Here is a 21,084-nt window from a genome sequence, read left to right as displayed (position 1 = left end):
CAAAATTACACCGATTGACTCCAGTCTTTTGGTTGGCTATCTTTCCGACTGGGTGCCTTATTGTAACGACTTGAATGCAAACGCCGTGTTTCAACCGGAGACTTTCCACTCTCACCAGAAGAAAGCTCTTCCAGAACGAATGCAGCTACTCAAAGCCCCCACCATAAACGGGGGAGGACAGGATCGAGAAGATCCTAGGGCGACGCTTAGATTGCCAATCGATGTTATAGACGGAGACACAAGAAATTGGATCACAAGATGATGTGGGACGCCGAAGTAAGACTCAAGCAGCCGTGATCTCATTAAGCAGTAGGCCAGTACTGTAAAGCTACCCAGGGAGCCGATCAAAGCACCTCTTGTCCGGCACAGGATCAAATTTCTAGCCCCTGTGCCCTTTTGAATCGAGTCCACTGCGCTATCCTCTAGGAAGGATCTCATCCCCGTCTCTAACCGCCGCCGAATTCAATACCCTCAAACTCCGTCCTCGGTTGACCATTTTCAAATGGAGAATCTCAAGCTGTTGGCAATCCAGTGCGCTTCAAGCTTTGCCCGCTCGAATGGGTGCGCGCATCACTTACTGCTCCTCCTCCTCCTCGGCCTCCTCCTCGAGCTCAAAGGCCTCAAGCTTCTCACCGCTCGCGGGGAAGGTGGAGGCGCGCTTCATCATCTTGGCGAGAGTGCGCTCCGTCTCGAGAATGGAACGGGCCAGGCGGCGGCGAGCCTCGGTGGCGTTGGCGGCACCGGCCATCTGGACGGGCACGACACCGCCAAAGGGACCGGCGCGGGCGGCGTTCTGGCAGCGGACGAGGCAGACCTGATCTTGGCCGGCCACGGTGCCGGTGCAAGTCTGGTCGGCGGGGATGGCGGCGACCATGGGGAAGTCGGTCTGAGCGCCGCCACGGTTGCGGGAGTTCTGGCCGGGAGGGGTGGTGGTGACCTGGATGTTCTCCCAAGTGGCACCGGTGCCGTCGGCATTGATCATGCACTCGTAGGGGCCACCACCATCACCGTTGACCTGGTGGAGAGTCATGTCGACGGAACCGCCTTGAGAGACCTGGGGGAGCTGACCGCCCATCTCGGACATGATGGCCTTGGTGCCGGACTCGAGGCTGTTGGGTCCGGCGCCGACAGTCTCGCCGAAGGTCTGAGCGGACGCGCCACGGAAACGAGTGGAATCCTGCTGGAAGGGGTCGCGACGGGTTCCGTCACGAGGAGTGTTGGTGACGACACCGAGAGCCATGCCCTGACCACCCTGGTCACCAGTGGCGGCGATAATGGCACCGTGACCAGCGACGAGCTGGGCGGAAGCCAGGAGGGTGGCGGCGAGAACGGACTTGGTGAACATGATGTCGGAGTAAGGGGTTTGAGGAGTTTTGATGGATTAGAGGAATAATTAAAGCGGAAGAAGCAGCTGAGAGAGAGAGAGAATAAACTGGAAACGATCTCCTAACCAGAGGAGATGACCTGCCAGAGGAAAAAGAGAAGCGAAGAGAGAAAGGTCGAGGAGAAGAGCTGAGGTGATTGTTGATGCTGATGATGAGGAGAGGAAAGAAAAACAGACGATAGACAGGATGGATGGTGTTTCTTTATAGTCCATCGTGAGAGACACCAGCAACGACAAGGCCGCTGATGCCCAGGCTGATCCGAGCAGCATGCTCGGCGATGCTGCCCGGCTCACGCCCAGCAACGACAGTCCTAGTGCGACTGCCTCAGAATGGCGGTCCTGGCGCGGCTCAGCTCCGAAAGAACAATGCGATGAGACTCAAACGTCAGCATCACGAGGTGGTTGGCGCCGAAACTGGGCCTTTCCCCCTTGGAAGATGAGATGAGGCTCAGTAGCGCAGGGCACGAGAGAGCCTCTTGGTACGACCGTGCGACGAACCAATCGCGACCCAGGTAATCGACCGGGAAGCACACAGGGTATCGGAAATCATTTGTAGCGCAGCCGAAGAAACATTCATGCGCGGGGCGGGAGCAAACACTAGCAATCCGAGGGCGTTCGACGAACGGAGCGTGGTGTTTGAGAATCTCCAAGATGCCGGGAAGGCCTACCCTGGCCCATGCTGGGCATTGACATTGTTGGGGGTCGTGCGGTTCGCTGCATATGGGTCCGTTTCGGAGCCTTCAGTGAGGCGGGGAGAACCTCTGAGATGGGGTCTACCGAGCCCCATCCAAGCCGGATCTATCCCAGAGCCTCGCTGCTTTTAGGCTGAGCTGAGACGAAGCAAGCCCTGAGCTCGGTGGTGGCTCATTAGCGAGCAAGGCGAACAAACCAGAGCTGGCAACTGCGTATCCCTCTGATGCTGAAATGCGGCCTCAGTACTTCACATCATCGACAGCCAGGTAGCAGAAAATAGGTATCGGCAATTGTGTTCAAGGGTAGAACGAGCAGTACATATATATACCTATACATTACTTATGCCTGATAGACCTATCTACTACAATCGTATACCCAATAAGTACCCATCAAGGTCCATAGTAGAGCTGTTCAAGCAGACGGTGGCCAGTTTATGTACTGAGGCCGAATTTCGGCATCAAAGGGATACATCATTATGGGTTCTTTTGGGCGCCCCCGCTCGATAGCGCCGAAGCGCAGTAGCGCAGCCATCGGGCACACACCGCCTGCCTCCACAGTCCAGGACCTGCAACCAATGCTTGATGCAAAAAGCAAACCCCATGAAGCTGGAGTCACTGTGAAAAAACTTGACTACCAATTCGACATGATGAGCAACGAAGAACTCGAGAAGCTCGCCCATCCAGAATTTTGGGACGAGCGCTATTCGACGGCTGAGGCTGACACGCCGACGCACGAATGGTTCCGGACGTTCGACGAGCTTTTGCCTTTCCTCGAGCCCAACTTGTTCGGGTCGCGGGGACCCTTGACCAACCCTAAGATTCTTCACCTCGGATCCGGGGACAGTGTACGCTGGTCCTGACACGATGTCTTCTCGGGTATTAGCGGCTAAGATCGATCCAGACCATACCACGAGACCTGGCAGAGCGTGGATACAATGATCAACTCTGCGTCGACTTTTCCAATGTGGTCGTAGATCTCATGTCCAAGAGACATAGCGACATCAAGGGCATCGAATGGAGGCTCCTGGACGTCTGCAATATGGACAGCGTCCCTTCAGGGTCCATAGATGTCGCATTCGATAAAGGGACTCTCGACGCCATGATCCACGGTAGTCCGTGGAGCCCCCCTCAGGACGTCGTGGAGAAGACTGCCGCTTATATCCAGGAGGTCAGTGGTGACTGCCTGGCGAGTGCTATGAGGAATTTTCCATCGCTGACGCTCAGTCTAGGTATCCCGTGTCCTCAAAAATGACGGCGTGTTCCTCTACGTCACATACCGTCCCCAGCACTTCATCATGCCTCGGCTCAATTGCCCAGGCGTCGACTGGGACATTGAAGTCGTCGTCCTGGGAGGGGATGCCAGCCTCCCTTATCATGGATTTGTTGTGAAGAAATTGACGTCAGCTGTCAATGCAGAAGACCATTCAGAGGGTTAAGCTCAATACTAGCCGGCATCAATCAAGATACCTAGAATTTCATGCGGCTCGAAGCACCTGCAAAGCCTGCAACTTGGAGGCCGTCCCGGACCCGCCTTGGAAGGAGAATTCGTGAATCAATTCGTACTTCATCATACCCCGTCGCTTGGGTCACTCACGCCCATCATATCACTCACGCCAATCATGCCTTCAGCTTCATAATTCCAGAGTGCGTCTGTTTGATTTATGGGGGCTATTAGAATCACCCTATTGGCCCAGCGCTCTCACCACGGAGAGTTCACCAGCATACATACGTGAAATCAATCGCAGGTGTGCAGTGCATTGACCAACATGCTTGTCTGCATCTGACGTATCAATAACAGATCCGCGCGATGGACGACATGGCAGCCGCCAAACTCATGCCAGCCGTGCTTTTTTGTTCGTTCTTGGTGTTGGTCTCCTTCAACATTTTTATCGTGATAGAGAAGCACAGCTGAGAGACCTCCTCCACCATGCCATTCTCTTCAGCCAAAATAGCTTCGGCAGCTGATTCTGATTCACGACTGTCTCCGCCTGAGTCTGCACATACTCGGTCGGCTCGGTCCCGATCACCTTTGCGCCATTTGAAACGACTCTTGCACAGAAACAGCAAATCGGCGGCGGCTACAGAGGAGAAATGCGGAACCAAGGGACAGAGAGCTGAGTACATGAAGAACCCCCCCTTTCGCGGTTCTTTAGAGTCTTTCCCTTAACCAGATCTAGAAACCTGGCAGCTTTCGCAAACACGTCGAAGACCGAAGACGGTGTCACGGAACTCAATCACTTTCCAACGACGGACGATGCCCGCCCCGCAACAGAGAATGGTGGATACCGGCTCACTGCCGCCTACAAAGAAGCCCTCTATAGCTTCAACAAACAAGCAGTCGAAGCTATTCAACAGGCCGACGGGGTGGGGGATTTGATCAAGAGCCTAGACCAGAAGCGGGACGAGCTGCGCAAGGATTCGTGGTTCCGTAGAGGCCTGGATTTGCTACATGAGCCTCTGAGGAGACTAAATCTTCTCCTTCCTCTGGGCAAAGCCTTCGCCAGCCTAGATCCCACAGCAGCCACAGCCTTTGGCATCGTGGCAACTGTCATCGGCGTAAGGATTTATCGCCCCATACTTAGCAGGACCCCATTCAGGATGAAACTTGGAGCTACACTAACAAAACTGTGACAGATTGCTGTCGGCGCTTGTGGCGCCGTGGAAACAATCAAGGATAACATCCAGCAAATGCTGGACTATGTACCAATGATCCAACAATGCGATGATCTATGTGAGGCTGGAGGGTCGGAAGCAATTTATCAGGTATGTCCCAGGATCAGCTCCGGTAACAAGCCATATATCGTCACATTTCCATCTTCGCTTGCCACCACCATACCCCACCTCTGGATGCCTCATGCCGTCTTCTTCCCTGACTCCTCATCCAGGCACTAGTTAAGGTCTACAAAGAATTGATAGAGTTCTATCTCGTCACTTCGAAATCGCTCCGTTCGAGTGCTAGGGCAACCGTGGAGCAACTTGGCGGCGAACTTGCCAGGGCGACCGGCCGCTTCAATGCAGCTGCTGAACGTCTTTCAAGAACAATCAGCATTGCCACCCACCAAAGGCTTCAGCAAACAAATGACCTGCTCAAGGACCATCATGGTATCTGTCCACCTCACTCTCAGTTGAACGCAGGCCCCCACGCTAACCGGATTTCCGTCCCGCTGCTAGTGGGGAACCTGCTCGGTCACACCAAATTCAAGGCCATAGAGATGTTCCACTTCGAGATGAAAGAGCTTCGAGCCGACCAGGCTTGTGAGTGGATCCTCAAAGACCGCAAATTCCGCGCCTGGTTAGCATCCGATAGTTCTCAATTCCTGACCTTCTATGGCGATATGGGGTGCGGGAAGACGGTCGCCGCATCTTATGTCATCGACTACTTACAGGGAGTCTTTCCTCGGACTTTGGTGCTGTACACATACAGCAGAACGCAGGCGAGCACCAACACTCTCGAAAGCATCTACATGAGTCTGCTCATTCAGCTGGTCGAGAGGGAGCGGCGTCTCAAGTTGGCGTTCAAAAGGTTGTACGACGAAGAGAAACGGTTGAGCCTCTTTGTCGACCCTATGTGCTCTACGCCTGCTCTGGAAAGTCTCCTAAGGGAAGGCCTCAAATTCTTTCTTCGGCCGCTATACATTGTGCTCGACGGTCTCGACGAATGTGACGGCAGTACCTGCAAACGCATCATCGACTTCTTCAACCAGTTGTGTGCAGAGCACCAAGCAAGCCCGAGCCCTCTACATGTCAAAGTTCTGGTCTCCTCAAGAGTTCAGGAGCCAATATACCAACTACTACGTGACTGCGCCACAGTATCGTCATTCCCGTCGCGCTCAGGCTCGGATGACCAGCTTCGGAAGCGAGATTCAATCATCGTGAGGCGTCACATCGAGTTGAAGTTGGACGGCATGTTAACTGAGGAAGTCAAAGACTGGCTACTCGAAAAGCTGCCCGCCCTTTCAGACGGGAACGCGATCTGGATCGACATGGTGATTAGAAACATCCAGAAGAGCAGGATGAGAAATAAGGCCGCGCTCGGGTTATTGATGAACGCGCCACGCAACCTCGCCCATATGTATACGGGCTTATTCGAGCATGTCGTGGACGGGCTCGACGAAAACAGACGCTTTCTTTCCGCCGCCCTTGAAATACTTGTCACGGTTCGACGTCCGGTCGATATGGAGGAGCTGACCTATGCCACGGCAGTAGCCTTGGCAACTGGAGACGCTTCAGCCCGCCGGCCAGCCTTGTCGAAACTGTCTTCAGTGGCTTCCTTGCCGGACATTGATGTACTTCGTCTCAAAGATCTCATTGGGCCCTTCGTAGCGTCGCTGCGGGATAATCCACCCTCCAACGAAGCCGGCAGGCCGATTGCAAGGGAGCGGTTTGCCCCGCTTCACGCCTCGTTGACAGACTGGATACTACTTGTGCAGCCCTCGGACTGGAAGGATAACTTGAAATTGGCTGATTCAAAGTCAAGCGTGCGGGAGGACCTCCAAGGACACCGGAAACGAGCGATGGAGGGCAAAATGCTCAGAATATGTGCCACATACCTTCTGCTGGACGAATTCGGTGACTTAGAGCTTTTCAACGACTCACAAAAGCAGGCTGCAGCGATACCTGACGGCTCTCTGCTGAATAGCCCATGTCCGGATGACGAGGACAAGAACCACGAACCCGCCATGAGTGTGAACGAAGACAGATTCTTCGATCCGGTGGAACAAGGCTTTGGGCCCCTTTTCGCTTACACGGCGAGCTTCTGGACCAGTCATCTGCAGTCGGCACCAGCCGAATCTTTGCCTTCGATTGACCAGCTTCGAAAGCTCTCCGCGTTTCGATCCAGGAGGTTTTCCAACTGGCGCGATCAATACCGCCGCCCGGACTGCACCAAAAGGGAGCAGCATGAGATGCTGTGTCAGGATCCCCTGGGTATTGTGGCCCTTTTTGGACCCCTCTCCCTGCTGATGACGATGGTGGAAGAGAGCGACTTTGACGACCACTACACGTTTCACCAGCATTCGCTTGTCGAAGCTCTGAAACTTTCGCTCGACTATGAAGACTTTGCAAAATGTCACGTCTTGTTCCAGCACCCAAGCGTTCAATACGACAAATTCTTCCAGGAAGCCCTAGCCTGTTACCACAGAAAAAGAGAAGGGATAGAGCAAAGGCCGCTCGCCCCTGAATGGGATACCCTATTCGGCATCGTCCATGACATCACCGCTTCCTTGACCAGGAACAAACTAGGGAACGCCCTCATGTGCAACGCTGCTCGCTACGGCTGTTTGCCACTGCTCAAACACCTCCTCGATGCCGCCGAGAAGAACATCATGCTTATGGAGGTCGTGCTGACGCCCTGGCGCGAACACCCCGGAGCGGACCAGGGCACCGCGTGGGCATATCATCAGTCGATAGCCCGCGCCGCACGCTTCAGTCACGTCGAGACCATAAAATTCCTCCTAAGCTGGCCGGGGATCGAGGCGCACTTTCTCCATCGCGATTCCTTTGGATTCAACGTATTCCACGTGGCCGCGCAGTCTCAAAGCTCCGCAGAGACGGTCGCGCTGCTTCTTAGTTACTCTAATGTCGGCGTTGATGCCGAGACAGTGCAGGGTGACACACCCCTCAACCTCTACGCGTTTGACCACAACTGCAATCTCGAGTGCGTGCGGCTCCTGCTCGAGGTGGGCGGCGCAGACGTCCGCGGGGGTCCCGGGCCCCCTTCTCCCCTGCTGCGTGCGGCCATGAACGGGAACGAGGCCCTTTGTCATATGTTGGTGACGGTAGGGAGAGCCGATCCGCAGAGCGTGCTTTCTTTGAATGCCGGAGAGGTTCCAGGGTTGTTGGCGAGTATCAACTTCGGGAGTATCGATGCGGAGCAGCAGCGGAGCATGGAGCGGAGTCTGCTAAAGTTACTTTGTGGCTTGGCTCACATTGACGTTGGCTCGCAGCTACCTGCTGATTATGCACAGCAGTAGCCTCTCAAGTCTCTTCCAGAGTGTGAGGAGAACTTGACTGGTGCAGCGCCTCAACATACATGATCAGTCGTCTATGAAAAAGATCTCAATGTAGACATCTACCTTTGACTGGAACGCCAGAGGCCCTGTTGGGAAGTCCAAAAAGCCTAAAGGCACAGACGTCCACCATCGATCACGAAAAGGGAGTCATGTGTGGTGCGATTACTATACAAGGCGACTATTCGATTGTTATACATAATATACATGAATTAACCTCGACTGAGGCGTTACTGAGCTTGGACTGAGCCGATCAAGAGTAAAAACGGCAAGGACGCTAACCTCATAAGGCCATCACTATGGGGGGTGGTAAAACCGAGAACCCTGTCAGCCACTGACTACAGCAGGGACGGGACCGGCATTGGCTTGAGATGTAGTCTTGCTTTCATCTCAATAACAAAGATGGTTCTTGCGGAAAATTACACTGAAGTTCGTCGATCAAGGACGGACGCTCAGCTTTCGATGGCAGCTAAGCCGCTGCTTGAGTCTGTTTGATATTGGCTCATGCTTTAATCTGTCCAGCCTGCGCTGGTCAATATAGACAGGGCTCCCGAAGATACACGGAGCTCTGGCGGTGGCTTGCTGAGCTGAGCGATGCCCGTAATCATTGTTCATGACTCTTCCCGCGGTAACCCGTCCACACCGTGCCTGTTCCGGCTTGGTAGTCTATGCCGATGTGCCTCCCGTCGACACATTTGAGCCGCCTGAATTTGAGAGGCAGCGAAATACGACACATGTCTTGGCGTCCGGCCGGCACCGCCTGTCTGAGGACAAGGCCCTGGGGCGCAATCGCAATCGCAGACGATTGTATTGGGAGGTGTTCTTCTCCAGATAGCGTCTTATGGCAATGTTTGGCGGCGTTTCGCAGATCGCAGTGATGCCTTGTAAGGATCATCGGCAGTGATCTGCCAAGGCCCTGATTTTGGTTCGGGACCCATTACAATGAGTTCGCCTCCTTCTAGGTGACAACACATCGGCTGCCTGCTGCTCCGGCTGAGGCGGCATGTACATGCATGCAAAGGACGGGTCGAAACGTGGAGGTCCAGCTGGGACACCCCCTCAAGCCCTTCTCATGGCCCAGGCACAGGCACACCCCGTTCCCGGCTCTGTGAGCCGACCAAGAGGCCAATTAGCGGTGCGAGGTGTGATGTCTCTTTATTCAGTGGCGGGCGGCCGTGTCACAGCGCTGTCTGTGCTCTTCTGCACCGCACAAGCTCAGGTGTGCCTTCGACCACCTTGGGGCGCTGGCCGAGGCAAGCAGACCAGCCATAGTGACATTTAGTAGGTGAACTCTGTGTGCAGTGAAACAACATGTCAACAGTTGGCCTGGTACCCGACCAAATCAGCTTTGCTCGGTATGAAGCCGCTCGGTGCCTCCCGCCCCTTTTCACTCCAACACGCGCCCTGGAGACATCTCAGTGGAACGCTCGCAGCTGGCCGCAAAGACGCGCGGCTGGGAATTGGGGGCCGTTTCGCACATGTCCTCAACGCGGCTCCGCGTCAAGTGGGCAAGCAACGGACCCTTGGACGGATAAGTAAAAGCAGTGCAACGACGATGGCCCATGGGTCTTGGCGATGATCCGCGAGGCCAGCTGCGGTCGTTCCCGTCCCCCAACCCACGACGCACATTTGGCGATCCCTGACAGCAATCAATCAGCGCCCACGAGCCAATCGCTTTCACCAATTTCTGCTGCGGCGACCAGCGGGAATCAACGGTCAGCAGGCTCGTGCCAGGGCCGGATTATGGCTGGTGCTTGACATGACACGCTACAAGCCGCAAGATGGTTTGATCCCAGTGATCATCCGGGATTTGGTTGGTCGTGCGTCGCACCATGGAGAACACACCATGAGAAACAAACATTGGATCGTGTTTGCTTTTCTTCAATTCTTGTGAAGGTTTTCAGCCCCTCCCCCTCCCCCAAAAAAACCATTTCGTCGAGGCCAAACTCGCCACGAATCATTCAAGTCCAGTTTATCATTTTATGTCTTGCCTGGCTAGATCTTCAATCTTCATCCTGCCAGCGTGTTACAACACAGGAGTGAGGGATCGTAAGGCGGGTCCAGCATGTTGTCGGCTTATGGTGTCGGTGCGACATTGAGGCCGGATTCTGGGGGCACCAAGGATGAAGGCTACACAAATGCTGTGGCTTTGTTTACGGCTAGCGAGACACCAGCTGAGCCGCGCATTTGTCTGAGAGAAGACGTCATCAGTTCAGAGACGCCTCTAGCATCTGTCACCTACTGCAAGGCCCCTCGTCAAGAGTGGGCTCTGGCAGTGTACCCAGAGAAGCCTACAAAGGCCCTCTTCATCAAGGCCCAAAACACAAACACCATGGAGGGGAACTGGGAAATCGAGTCCCATTGAGCCATATCGATCACCTCTTGAGTTATATCACCTAATCCTGTGAGCCTGCGCATTTCCATCTCTATGTCTCTCCCATCCGCTATTCGTGTTGGCCCACTGGTAGCAAATAACCAATCAATGCATTTACGCATTCGGTGCGAAAATCCACGGCGAGCTCTCCACCTTATCGCCAATCGTGACATACTACACTGAACTCAGACCATGGGCAGGGCTCTCATTCGCCAGCGCTTGCAAATCCGTCCCCTGGGACTGGGATCACCATGGTACTAGCGACCAAAGGTCCCAAGATTGTAGCGCCTAAGCCCGGGGAAGGACTAGCCATGGAACGCTTGGCGTCTGCTTGACCACTCGACATCCGCCTTCTTCAAGAATTGTGACCTTCAGGATTCGTAAAATGTCGGACTCAATGCTCCAACTTATTCTGCCCTCATAACTGATGAAACCCGGAGAAGCCCATTCGCCAGCAAGTTCCGTCGTTGCTTATTTACCGTATTCATTTGCGACCGCCTCCATGTCGGACAGCGAGTCGCGTTGCACAGCTTCACAAGAGCCCGCTGCAGGAGAGACTTGTTGCTGCGGGAAGTGTGCAAACACGTCCAAAAAGGGGGGGAGACGACACCATCGCAAATCGCGGCTCGGTTGCAAGACGTGCAAGAGGAGAAAAGTCAAGGTTCGCCTCCCCCACCGCTTGCTTGCATACCTAGCAAAAGTAACTGCCAAGCTCACAATCACCGTGCAGTGTGATGAAGCCAAACCAGAGTGCGGCAACTGTCAACGTTTTGGAGTTGCCTGCGACTTTCTGCCAACGGCCATTTTCAAGGCCCAGACGAAGCATACCGAGGAGCCCCAGATCCCTGAATTAAGACGGAGGGGCCGGCCCCGATCAGACTGGAGCTCCTGGGCCGAACAGGTCCACTCCGGTTCGCCTTCAGCGCAAAGTCCCGAAGTGGGATCCGGAATCACCTCCCAAACCCCGCCGTCAACGCAACCGTCAGAGTTCTCAAACTCACTCACAAATCATCTTGATGTCGAGAATATTGAGCTCTTTCACAGTTTCATGGTCCATACGGCACCTACCTTAGGGGACAGCTCTAAATTCTACCGGGATAAAGCACCCGCCCTCGGCTTCCGCCATCCCTGTGTCCTCAACGGCATGCTGGCCCTGGCCGCCCTTCATCAGGTCAGGTTACAACCCGAGGATGCCTTTCGCTTCCTCGCACTGGCCGACCGGCACTCTACTACTGCCTTGCAGCAGGCCACCGATCTTCTCCCGTTCATCAGCCGGGAAAACGGTCAAGCCCTGTACATGGTTACCGTAATGATCTGCTTCACAGCGTTTGCCAGAGGTCCCAGTCCTGGGAACCTTTTAGTAGTCGCAGGAAATGGAGAAGTACCCTGGGTGTCGCTCATCTCTGGGGTGCGCTTTGTTGTCGATACACTTGGGTGGCCAACCATCCTGACAGGCGTCCTCGCCCAAGAACCAGAGCCCGAAGCCGCAGACATAGCAACTCAGCATCAAGTTCCAGCTTTGCCTTCTTTTGTCGAGTGGGAGAAGTCTCTGGATGAAGTGTCTAGTCTCGTGAGCATACTGGCCGACTCCAAGGACCGAGACGTTTACCAACACGACATCAAATTGCTATCGAATGCATTCCGGACGACTTTTGGAACCATGAACGAGCCAAAGTCGTTCATCAAGGGGGAAGTGCAGCATGTGGTATCATGGCTATACCGGATCGAAACGGGTTTCGTGGAGCGACTGGAAAGGAAAGAACCCATCGCCCTGATTCTGCTCGGTCACTTTGCTGTTTTGTTGCGGACTCTCGACCGGTACTGGTTCATAGATGGATGGGGTAAGCATATACTGAACGAGGTACGCCAGGCCTCCGGGGCAGCACATAAGTGGCTTGCATGGCCCACGGCCGTCATTCAAGAGTCCTTCGTTTAAGACAAAGGTAGGCCTTTTAATACAGATGACCATGATCGGGATGAACGTTGAAAACTTGTTTAGATATTTCTATCTAGTTGGCAGCAGTCGGAAGCTTGAATCCACTTCTCATTCTGCGCTGGAACATACCAGTGGGGTCATACTTCGCCAAAACCTTCTGCAAGAACTCAACGTTGGCTTTGCCATAACTCGAGATTGGGTCTTGCGTGGGATCAGCATAATTGATGTAGACCCATGGTTGAAGCGCGTCAATCGATTTGGCAAACTCCTCCAGGGCTGCTTTCATCTCCAATCCCTTTTCGTGTAGCAGCGTCTCATGCTTGGGTTCCCTGACGGTACAAGCGAGGAGCCACATGGGGGAGTCCCCTCGACCTGGTCGAGACCGAGGACATTACCACGACGAAACTCCCCGATCTCGGCGAAAAACTTTGGAATGGGCTGGAAAAGATTCTGGGTGCCCAGCTCGTTCGTCGACACAGTCTGGAGCATCTCGGCTACGAGTTTCTCGTGCAGCTCAGCAGACTTTTGAATGACACGCTCATCATTCTTGAAAGTCAAGGTAAACCAGACATTGCTGTGACGGATCTTGTTAGCATTACCTATACCAAGATTGAAGACGCTCGACTGACTGTAGGCTAGGAGGCAGAAGGTAGTCATTTGACATGCTACCCATGGATGGGATCTTGATGTCGTTGAAGAGCTCTGGCACTGCCAAGGCTTGGTCAAAAGCCGGAGGTGCCTCTTTGCCACTCGTGTCAACGACGACTTGGGCAACAAGGATGTCTGGAGACATTCCAGGATTGTAGGTGAAATTGATAAGGTACGCAGCCTCTGGATTCTTGTGGTAATTTGCTGTGAAGTTCACCATGGCAGCCCCGACAGCCGCTGTGTGAGAGTTCTCTGATGCACGTATACCTCCCCACAAAGGCTTCGAAGGGAATGTTTCGAGATCGAAGCGAGTGACGATACCGAAGTTGCCCCAGCCACCCTTGAGCGCCTTGAGGAGGTCAGGATGACTGTACTTGTTGGCATTGATGATACTGCCGTCGGCCAAAACGATTTCGGCATTGACAACACTATCGCAGCCGAAGCCGTACAGGCCAGTGTAGTACGAATTGCCCCCGCCAGTCAGGAAACCACCGATGCCAACATTTCCATCGCGTCCGCTGGGCACGGCAACACCAGACCTTTCAAGTGCGAGAAATGCATCACCCCATCTAGAAGCAGGCTCGATCGAGGCGATACCTGTCTCTGTGTTGTATGTCGTAGCCTTCAGATAGCCAAGATCAATAGTCACACTGCCGTCGATGTTATTGCCTCCTGCCCAATGACTGTGTCCGCCGCTGCGGACAGCAAAGTTTCTTGTCGTATTTTGACCGAGGACACGGAATATCGTGGCGACATCTTGTGCATTGTTCGGTCGAACTATGCAAGCGGGTCGAAGTCTCGAGCTGCTTGACCACCATGACTCGAGGCGGGCTTCGTATGCTTGCGTCGGCCACAGCAAGGACCTGGTCCCCAAGCCCCGCCGAGAGGAGCGTCTCGCACTGTAAATTGAAGGTGTCAGAAATTTCTCTCATTCAGTGGTGAGAAACGTTAAGGCGGCGCTGAGGACTCACAGCTTCCACCCCTTCGTCGCTACAATCGCGTGCAGCAAGAGACATAGTAGCAGATAGCAACAGAGCTAGATGATGGGCAAGGAACATTGCTTTCAGACAGGTAGCGGAACAAGGTCGATAGAAATCAATGCCAGCTGCACATATATGATCAAAGACGTCTTGCTGATGCATGCCCCCAACGTCTTTTGTATGCATGCAGCACGGCACGGTATCGGAGTACCCGGAGCATTTGGGTTCCTGTTTACATGAACCCCTGTAGCGACCTGCGCCGCGGAGGCTATCCGGCGGCTGCCGGTCTCCGATGCAGTGACTAGGATGAGGGCGAGCAATGGCGACTTTGAGCGATCCTTGTCTCGGCTCCAGCTTGCAAAGCAGAACTGAGCCCGAAGTGTTCCAGGTAGAAATGTACTGCGGCTACAATTGCGGCAGCACGGAATGATATTGTTCCAACAAATATACAGAAGAATAGACCATGTACGAAGAACAGGGTGTCAGGGTCTTCCAAAAAAAAAGAAAAAAGAGCCGAACCGCGCCAGGCGACGCCTCTCTGCAGGAACATCCCGATCCTCACAGCGGTCTCCATGATGTCTATCTCGACCAGGTTTTGGTCGACATACACCATGAAAAACACGCTCCTACAGCTCCACAATTCAGTTGCTTTTCATAGCCTGCTAAGTAAGCTGGCCGATGCATACGGCTTTACAGCTTGCGGAGAGACTCGCGGAATGCACGGCGAGCCTTGCGGCCGCGCTGGCGGCGGCGGCGAGTGCGTGTGCAGACCTCTTCATAGTCACCACCCGAGCCGGAGCCCGAACCGGGGGCGGCGGCAGGGCTGGCGGCTTCGGTGGTAGCGACATCGCTCGGAGCAGCAAAGACAGGCTCGCTCTCGACAGGGGTGGGAGCGAGAGTGCTGGTGGCAGAGGGAACTGGCTCACTCTCGCCAGGAGCAGGATCAGTGGAACCGACGCCGTGACCACCAGTCCAAACGGCTGGGCCAGGCATAGGATAATCCTTCACACCTCCATAGATGGAAAAGTTGAACGAGGGGTCATCCTTCTTGTAGGCACCAGGGAACTTGACAGTGGGGCCCGGGGTGCCGTTGCCACCGCCAGTGACCTTGACTTGAACACAACTGTCACAACGTCAGTTTCCGCTAGTCCATCTAGAAGAACTGCAATAGCGTACGTGTAGTAGAACTCAGCCTGCCCAACGTGAGCACCGTGGACTCCTTTACAAGTCATTGTCAGCTGCTGTTGACCTGTCAAGATATGGGTTGATAGTGGGCATACCAATGTGTTCCGGCCGGATCAGGTACTCTCCGTCAGGAGTGTCCTTGGGAATGGTGAACTCGATCGTGTCCTTGTCCCATGTGCACCAAGCATCATTGGTGAAGTCGCCGCTGGCGTTGCAAACGCTCTCCTCGAAGATCTTGAACCATTCACCATTACCTTCGTAGGCCTTGGCCGTGGCAGGGGCCTTGGACATGTAGACGAGGGCAGGGCCGGGGTGCTGCATGGTGGCCCCAACAGCGAGTTTTACAGCAAGCTTGGAGCCAGCCTTTACCTCAGCAGTGCCAGTTTGGCCAGCAAAGGTGAACGCACCCTTGTTGCAACGGAAGTCGTTGACGTCGGGCGTCATGTCGTCACGGACATTCTCCCACTTGGTGGGGTTGTACTTGGCCGGACGAGTGTTGGACCGGACAAACTCATTGCTGCGAGTCTCGACACCATCGATGATGAGCTTGTCGAAGAAATAGTGAGCGGACGCGAGGGGCGTCAAGGCCGCGGCGGCAAGGATGGAGAACCTCATTGTTGCAGTAGATGCGAAGGGTAAATAGCCGTGGCAGACTTTTCGGTGATAGTTTTTGATTCTTGCTGAAGATGACTTCGAGTCGAACAAACGTAAAAGGCTAGCGTGTTATTGGAAAGGAAAGTAACGTAGTGTAAAAGAATGTGATAAAAAAAACGAAAGAGTGTAGCAAAGAACTGGTAATGCTCTGAGACCAAAGCAGAGACATGTTGGAGTTGGATCTAGAGCTCTTCTATATCTTTTCTCTTCGCCCCCTACCATTGGCGCCCGCTCTATAACCTGGGTTGACGAAGACATCGCTGCCCTTCATCTCGGCATCATTTTGGCGATGCATAACAAATCTGATCTCGATTCTAGCCACTCCAGGGGCCTGCTCCACGGTACAAGAGACACCTGTTTTCCGATTCGCGGAACTCGTAAGTCTAGGCCGGCACACGGGCTCATGTCCTGTCCCTCCTATTTCCGCGCCCCCCAGAAAGCATGTCACTAACCGCTTGCGAAGGTTGACTCGCCTCTTTGACTCAGCCCTATACCCAACTACTCAGGATCGTTTGGATCAGCCTCCCGCTCGTGCGTCACTCATGTGGAGGTGACCAAGCCAAAGGCGTTGTAAGAAACTCGCTTGCAGGGACCCTCCTGCTGTCTTGAAACATCTGAAACATCGAGGCGCGAATAGCAATTAAATTCCAGGTCAAGGGGGATGATATTTAGCTGGCCAAGTTGGCATCAAGGATTATCGTCCAGCAGTATCATGTAGATAAAGTCCTCTGGCAAAATAGGAAAGCACTCGGTTCTTCGCGTCGTTTATGATATCAGGCGAAAATCTGAGAAGAAGAGCAGTGGACCTCGAGCTCCAGACTCTCAGCGCAGACTACGCCGCGCTTGAGGCAAGATCTAATTTGAGGGCTTCGCCTGTTCAACGAAGGCTCGCTCAAGCAGCCATCTCAACTTTTGGAATCAACACAGCGGAGAGTTGACTGGAATAGTCGACAATTTACCAATTCCACATGTATCATATTACAGACCTGGGCAGAACACCTCGCTGCTAGTCAATGAGAAGCAATATCCGACGTGGGTGTGGGTCTTGAGCCCTGCGCCTGAGGTCAGTTCGAGAGTCAGCTTGTCAAAATTTGACCGTTGTGAGGTGGTCGAGGCTTACATGTGCATGACGGGAACAGGCCCATTGTAAGCAAGGTAGTCAAAGTAGCATGAGGGTTTCACGGCAATTCTCGACTGTATTATTGTACTTCAGTGTACGAGAGAAGTGGCCTTCCCCGCAGAAGAAAATACCCATCAAGAAAGACCGCCGGCTCATCCGTCAAAACTTTTGTTCGTCCAAAGCCAAACTGACGCCTACAACTGACACAACAGGCAGAAAGGATCCGTAAAAAGAAGTAATAATGGCGGTCAGCCTGTTTAGGGGATATTGTCGTCGCCGAACGCGCCATTAACATCAAAGCTCGAGTTGAAACCTTGACTTGCGGACTAGTTTTGTTAGTCAATCAATCTCACGCACCCAGGTCAAAGCACGGCAATGGGTGTGCGCAACGCGACACTGGTGTCTAAACTTACCAGATCGCCCCAGTCCCAATCGCTCATCTTGTCGAAACCCCCCAGATCGTCAAAATCAATGTCCTGCGCCATGTCAAACGCTATCTCGCCCGCTACAGGCGTCTCCTCACACCCAGCCAGCGTCTTCAGCCAGTCGTGACACTTGCTGATTTCTGTCTCGACTGCCTCGATCGTGAACGCGTCCGTCTCTCCGGATGAAAGGCCTCTTTCAAAGCAATCAATCTGAGCGGATAGCCACACGAACGCGAGATAACTCTTCATATTAGTGTCTCCTGCGCGCACGCGCTTGGCGCACCAAGGCTTCACGGCATCGATCGTCTCGCGCAGCTCGGCGGTGCCTCCGCCTACCGCGCCAGTGGCGTGGAAGCCGCTATTTTCTCGGAGGACCAGTAGGTACTCCATGCCGAGGATCATTCCCCCCTGCACCATTGTTGAGCGGTAGCTGCCCGCGCAGTTGACGAAGAGGCGCTGTACGTCCATGTCCGAGCGTCCGGTGGCTGGCGAGGATAGGCGTGCGAGAGACTTGGGCGAAACGAACATGCTGTTGGCGAGGAGGAGGCACGTGTCGACACATACCTTGCGAGAGAAGTAGTAGACGGGATTCCGCAGCGCCCGAGCGAGGGCTGGGCGGTGTAGGACGATGAAGAAGCGCCACGTAGTGTACTCGACGTAGCGCAGCTGGAAAGAGCTTAACTCGCCGCCCTCGTGAAGCTTCTTGAGCTGACGCATCATACCCTGGAGAGAGGCCGTCAAGTCGGCATTGACGCGCAGCGTTTCGTTGTACGAGGCGTTGGCGCGGATATCGTTAATGTGCTTGGCCACGACAAGACGGACCTGAAAGGTCTCGAGCATGGCCCGCGGCACCGACATGTGCGTATAGACCTCGGACGGCTTGGGTACCGGAAAGGCTGACTCGGCGTCCTCAATGAGCTGTTCATCGTCCACGTTGGCCGGTGGTTCCGTATCGTAATCCATGGGAGAAATGAGGGGCGGTCCGCCTGAGCTGATGCTGGACGCCAGGAGGATCTCCAGGATAGTGGCCCAGAGACGGCGGCGCATCTCGGCACGGAATGCCGACATCTTGGCGATGCACTTAGGGTCTTCATGCAGTCCCATGTACATTGCTGTGCGTAGCAGCGCGCCAGCGCTGATCCATGTGAGATCTGAGCCGACATTGGTGGTGTTCTTGGCAAGGTGTAGTAGGCAAAGTATTTGCAGACCGACGATGGACATCTTTGACTTCTCGCATGGCAGCATGAGCCAGACTTGAGCTTCATAGATCCATTGAGTGGCTATGGTTCGCAAGGAGAACGTGTCGTCCTGGAAAGCGGCACCTATGGCCATGCAGAGCTGTAGAAGTACCACGAAAGATTCGTTGGCGGCTGAAGGATCGACCCAGTATCGTTCATACTCGGCTTTGAAGGATGGTATGTGGACGACTCTGTACACTGATTCGAACGTTCGCAAGTATGCGTCGACAAGTTGGTCCGCCAGGTCTTTTTGGGGTATACTCTTCCCGATGACGATGCTCGTCAGAGCTGGTACACGCTGGCCTTTGATAAGCCTGCCGAGGCTCTTGCACCTCTCCATGTCTTGGTACATCTTTGATGTCTTATCGGCCTCGACACCATGAAGGAACTTGAAAATTCCTTCCACCTGCAGCTGGTCAGCTCCTTTTGAGGAGATGAAATACGAGGCCTTGACTTACCATCGTCACCCCGTTGGCCCAATGGCTGGGGCCAAATAAACGCGTTTTGTTGACAAGACCACGATGAGTGTGATCGTCTTCGCGTGGCTCGTCCCTGCACATGGCAGCGCAGTCTCGCGACGCATCGTTCTTCTGGAGTGCCACGTTGAGCTGCTGTTCCAGCTGTTTGACCCGGTCGAGGAGAGCAGTGACCGTGGGGGACGTGCTAGGGAGGCTCTCCGGGGTCAAGATCGGTTCATGGTCCGGCCTGTTTGAGGGGTAGGAGGTAAACCAGTCGGGATCTGTGTGAGGGGGGATAGAGCCTGAGGCTGAGACGTGGGAGGGCCGAACAACATCTGACACAACGTGGTCGGAAGCAGTGGAGGCGGGATTGGTTGTGGCCGGCGCGACTTGTCTCGGCACCACTGGTCGTTTTGCTGTCAGCGGCTGGGGTGCGTATGTGCAGACAGTCGACCGTGACCGAGTACAGGTCGCACATGGCATGGTTCTATCGCACCTGACCTTTCGCATACGGCATTGCTCGCAGGCCAGGGCCGGACGTCGGCGTTTTCTTTCGGCCTGGGAAGGACGGATGCCGCCCAGCTCGGTTGTGGGCATGGGCATGGTGAATTGAGTTGAGAGGCCGACGACCGGATTTTGGTGGAGAATCTGCGATGTGTTCCAGGCCTGAAGTACTCAGGCCTTCGTACGTAGCAGTGTAATGTCGTGAATTTGCTGGCTTAGATGTCTACGTGAGATATCACCAGAGAGTGGAGGCGAGGACCATGAATGAAATTCGACATCCGAAAGTAGGTAGGTAGGAAAACTGGGCATGCGACTAGGCACCCGCACCAGCAACGATCAACTAACCCTGAACCAGACGGCAATTGCGTTTGGAGACTTAACCAATCTGATAAGAAAGCTATGAAGACTTTTTGCGGGCGCCGTGGCCAGAGTGTCTGAGTCCATCGCAATTGTTGCGATGAGCGTGTCAGTGGTGGGGATGTAACGCCGCTGGTTGTAACAGCGCGCCTTAGACCGAGCATTTAGAGTCTCCGATTGGACGAAAAGGCCGAGAAGTTGATCTGAATTCACCGAGATCCGTCGTTATCCCCGACTGGCCGAACTGCCCGAGCTCTTGATCAGCAAGAGTATCCTCAATGGCTCCGTCAATATCCGATCCATGGGTCGTACGAGACAAGCTTGGTCTTTGAAAGATGGGATGGGCAAAGGCAATCTGGTAGTAGGATGGATTTCGAGCGTCAGTAAGGGCCTGGTGGCATGGTCTCCGTCGCCAGAGCTGCCTTCCCTACATAGAGCCACGCGATCGCCGGCATAGGACGCATCGCAGATGATGCCCCACGCCCGCCTTCTTGACGGCCCGAAGAGTGGCGTCGCGCTTTCAAACCTCGATACGGCACGGTCACGGGCTTGGCGGATACCTTCGGCACGCCGGCCGCCGGGGACATGTTCCCACCACGTTGAGCCGCTCGTTGGCAATTTAGCCAAGCTGAGCAAAGTCCGCCGGTGCACTAGAGTCATTCAAGACCGAGCCCCTACGTGTGACGTCTTTGCCTTCAAACCGAGCGGCGGCTTGAGGCAGCTAAAGATGGACCGCTCTATCACAGCTCCCAACCTTGGACGCGCGAGGCTGGCGACTGCGACTGGGCGATCCGACGTCACCGTATGGCAGTATCTCGGTTCGTGAAACCAGCGGAGGCCAATTGCCAGAGCCAAACAGCACTTGAGTGGTGCGCTGTCGATCTCGATCGCCAAGCCACTCGACGCCGACATGATGTCAAGGGGGTCAGGCCCCCTGCCAACAACCAGACCTTCGCCAACTCCAGACGTGTTCTCGCACACCCACGTCGTCTACGGTGTGGCGGCCCTTCAACAAGCCACATAGGTCCAGCCTTTCCGAACCCACGTTGCGACATGGTCATCCGTCGGCGGTGGCTTGGCCGTTGAATCGCGATGGCCGTGTTGTTTGTGATCCTCTTGGC

General features: G+C 54.5%; 8 protein-coding genes across 8 annotated transcripts; 4 read left to right on the top strand and 4 right to left on the bottom strand.

Moving 5' to 3' along the window:
* Positions 1-574: 574 nt before the first annotated feature.
* Positions 575-1,345, bottom strand: D7B24_005223 (uncharacterized protein; the record flags this gene model as incomplete). Its single annotated transcript, XM_028639382.1, has 1 exon — positions 575-1,345. One exon carries the CDS (start codon positions 1,343-1,345, stop codon positions 575-577), a length of 771 nt encoding a protein of 256 aa, XP_028496236.1.
* Positions 1,346-2,651: 1,306 nt separating this feature from the next.
* D7B24_005222 (uncharacterized protein) lies at positions 2,652-3,512 on the top strand (the record flags this gene model as incomplete). The annotated part of the gene is made up of 3 exons (XM_028639381.1): positions 2,652-2,921; positions 2,978-3,244; positions 3,306-3,512. 3 exons carry the CDS (start codon positions 2,652-2,654, stop codon positions 3,510-3,512), a joined length of 744 nt encoding a protein of 247 aa, XP_028496235.1.
* A 491-nt stretch (positions 3,513-4,003) lies between these two features.
* D7B24_005221 (uncharacterized protein) lies at positions 4,004-8,048 on the top strand (the record flags this gene model as incomplete). Its single annotated transcript, XM_028639380.1, has 5 exons — positions 4,004-4,083; positions 4,254-4,632; positions 4,711-4,839; positions 4,962-5,178; positions 5,248-8,048. The coding sequence occupies 5 exons, from the start codon at positions 4,004-4,006 to the stop codon at positions 8,046-8,048; spliced, it is 3,606 nt and encodes a 1,201-aa protein (XP_028496234.1).
* Positions 8,049-10,149: 2,101 nt separating this feature from the next.
* On the top strand, positions 10,150-10,449 carry D7B24_005220 (uncharacterized protein; the record flags this gene model as incomplete). Its single annotated transcript, XM_028639379.1, has 1 exon — positions 10,150-10,449. One exon carries the CDS (start codon positions 10,150-10,152, stop codon positions 10,447-10,449), a length of 300 nt encoding a protein of 99 aa, XP_028496233.1.
* A 511-nt stretch (positions 10,450-10,960) lies between these two features.
* D7B24_005219 (uncharacterized protein) lies at positions 10,961-12,394 on the top strand (the record flags this gene model as incomplete). The annotated part of the gene is made up of 1 exon (XM_028639378.1): positions 10,961-12,394. One exon carries the CDS (start codon positions 10,961-10,963, stop codon positions 12,392-12,394), a length of 1,434 nt encoding a protein of 477 aa, XP_028496232.1.
* A 73-nt stretch (positions 12,395-12,467) lies between these two features.
* D7B24_005218 (uncharacterized protein) lies at positions 12,468-14,058 on the bottom strand (the record flags this gene model as incomplete). The annotated part of the gene is made up of 5 exons (XM_028639377.1): positions 12,468-12,689; positions 12,767-12,968; positions 13,024-13,714; positions 13,821-13,941; positions 14,014-14,058. The coding sequence occupies 5 exons, from the start codon at positions 14,056-14,058 to the stop codon at positions 12,468-12,470; spliced, it is 1,281 nt and encodes a 426-aa protein (XP_028496231.1).
* A 654-nt stretch (positions 14,059-14,712) lies between these two features.
* On the bottom strand, positions 14,713-15,822 carry D7B24_005217 (uncharacterized protein; the record flags this gene model as incomplete). The annotated part of the gene is made up of 3 exons (XM_028639376.1): positions 14,713-15,145; positions 15,199-15,241; positions 15,303-15,822. The coding sequence occupies 3 exons, from the start codon at positions 15,820-15,822 to the stop codon at positions 14,713-14,715; spliced, it is 996 nt and encodes a 331-aa protein (XP_028496230.1).
* A 1,416-nt stretch (positions 15,823-17,238) lies between these two features.
* D7B24_005216 (uncharacterized protein) lies at positions 17,239-19,705 on the bottom strand (the record flags this gene model as incomplete). The annotated part of the gene is made up of 3 exons (XM_028639375.1): positions 17,239-17,307; positions 17,395-19,050; positions 19,103-19,705. 3 exons carry the CDS (start codon positions 19,703-19,705, stop codon positions 17,239-17,241), a joined length of 2,328 nt encoding a protein of 775 aa, XP_028496229.1.
* Positions 19,706-21,084: the final 1,379 nt, after the last annotated feature.

This window comes from Verticillium nonalfalfae (assembly GCF_003724135.2).
Source record: "Verticillium nonalfalfae strain VnAa140/NRRL 66861 chromosome Unknown scaffold_31, whole genome shotgun sequence".
Lineage (NCBI taxonomy): Eukaryota > Fungi > Ascomycota > Sordariomycetes > Glomerellales > Plectosphaerellaceae > Verticillium > Verticillium nonalfalfae.
This window is presented reverse-complemented; position numbering and strand designations above follow the sequence as displayed.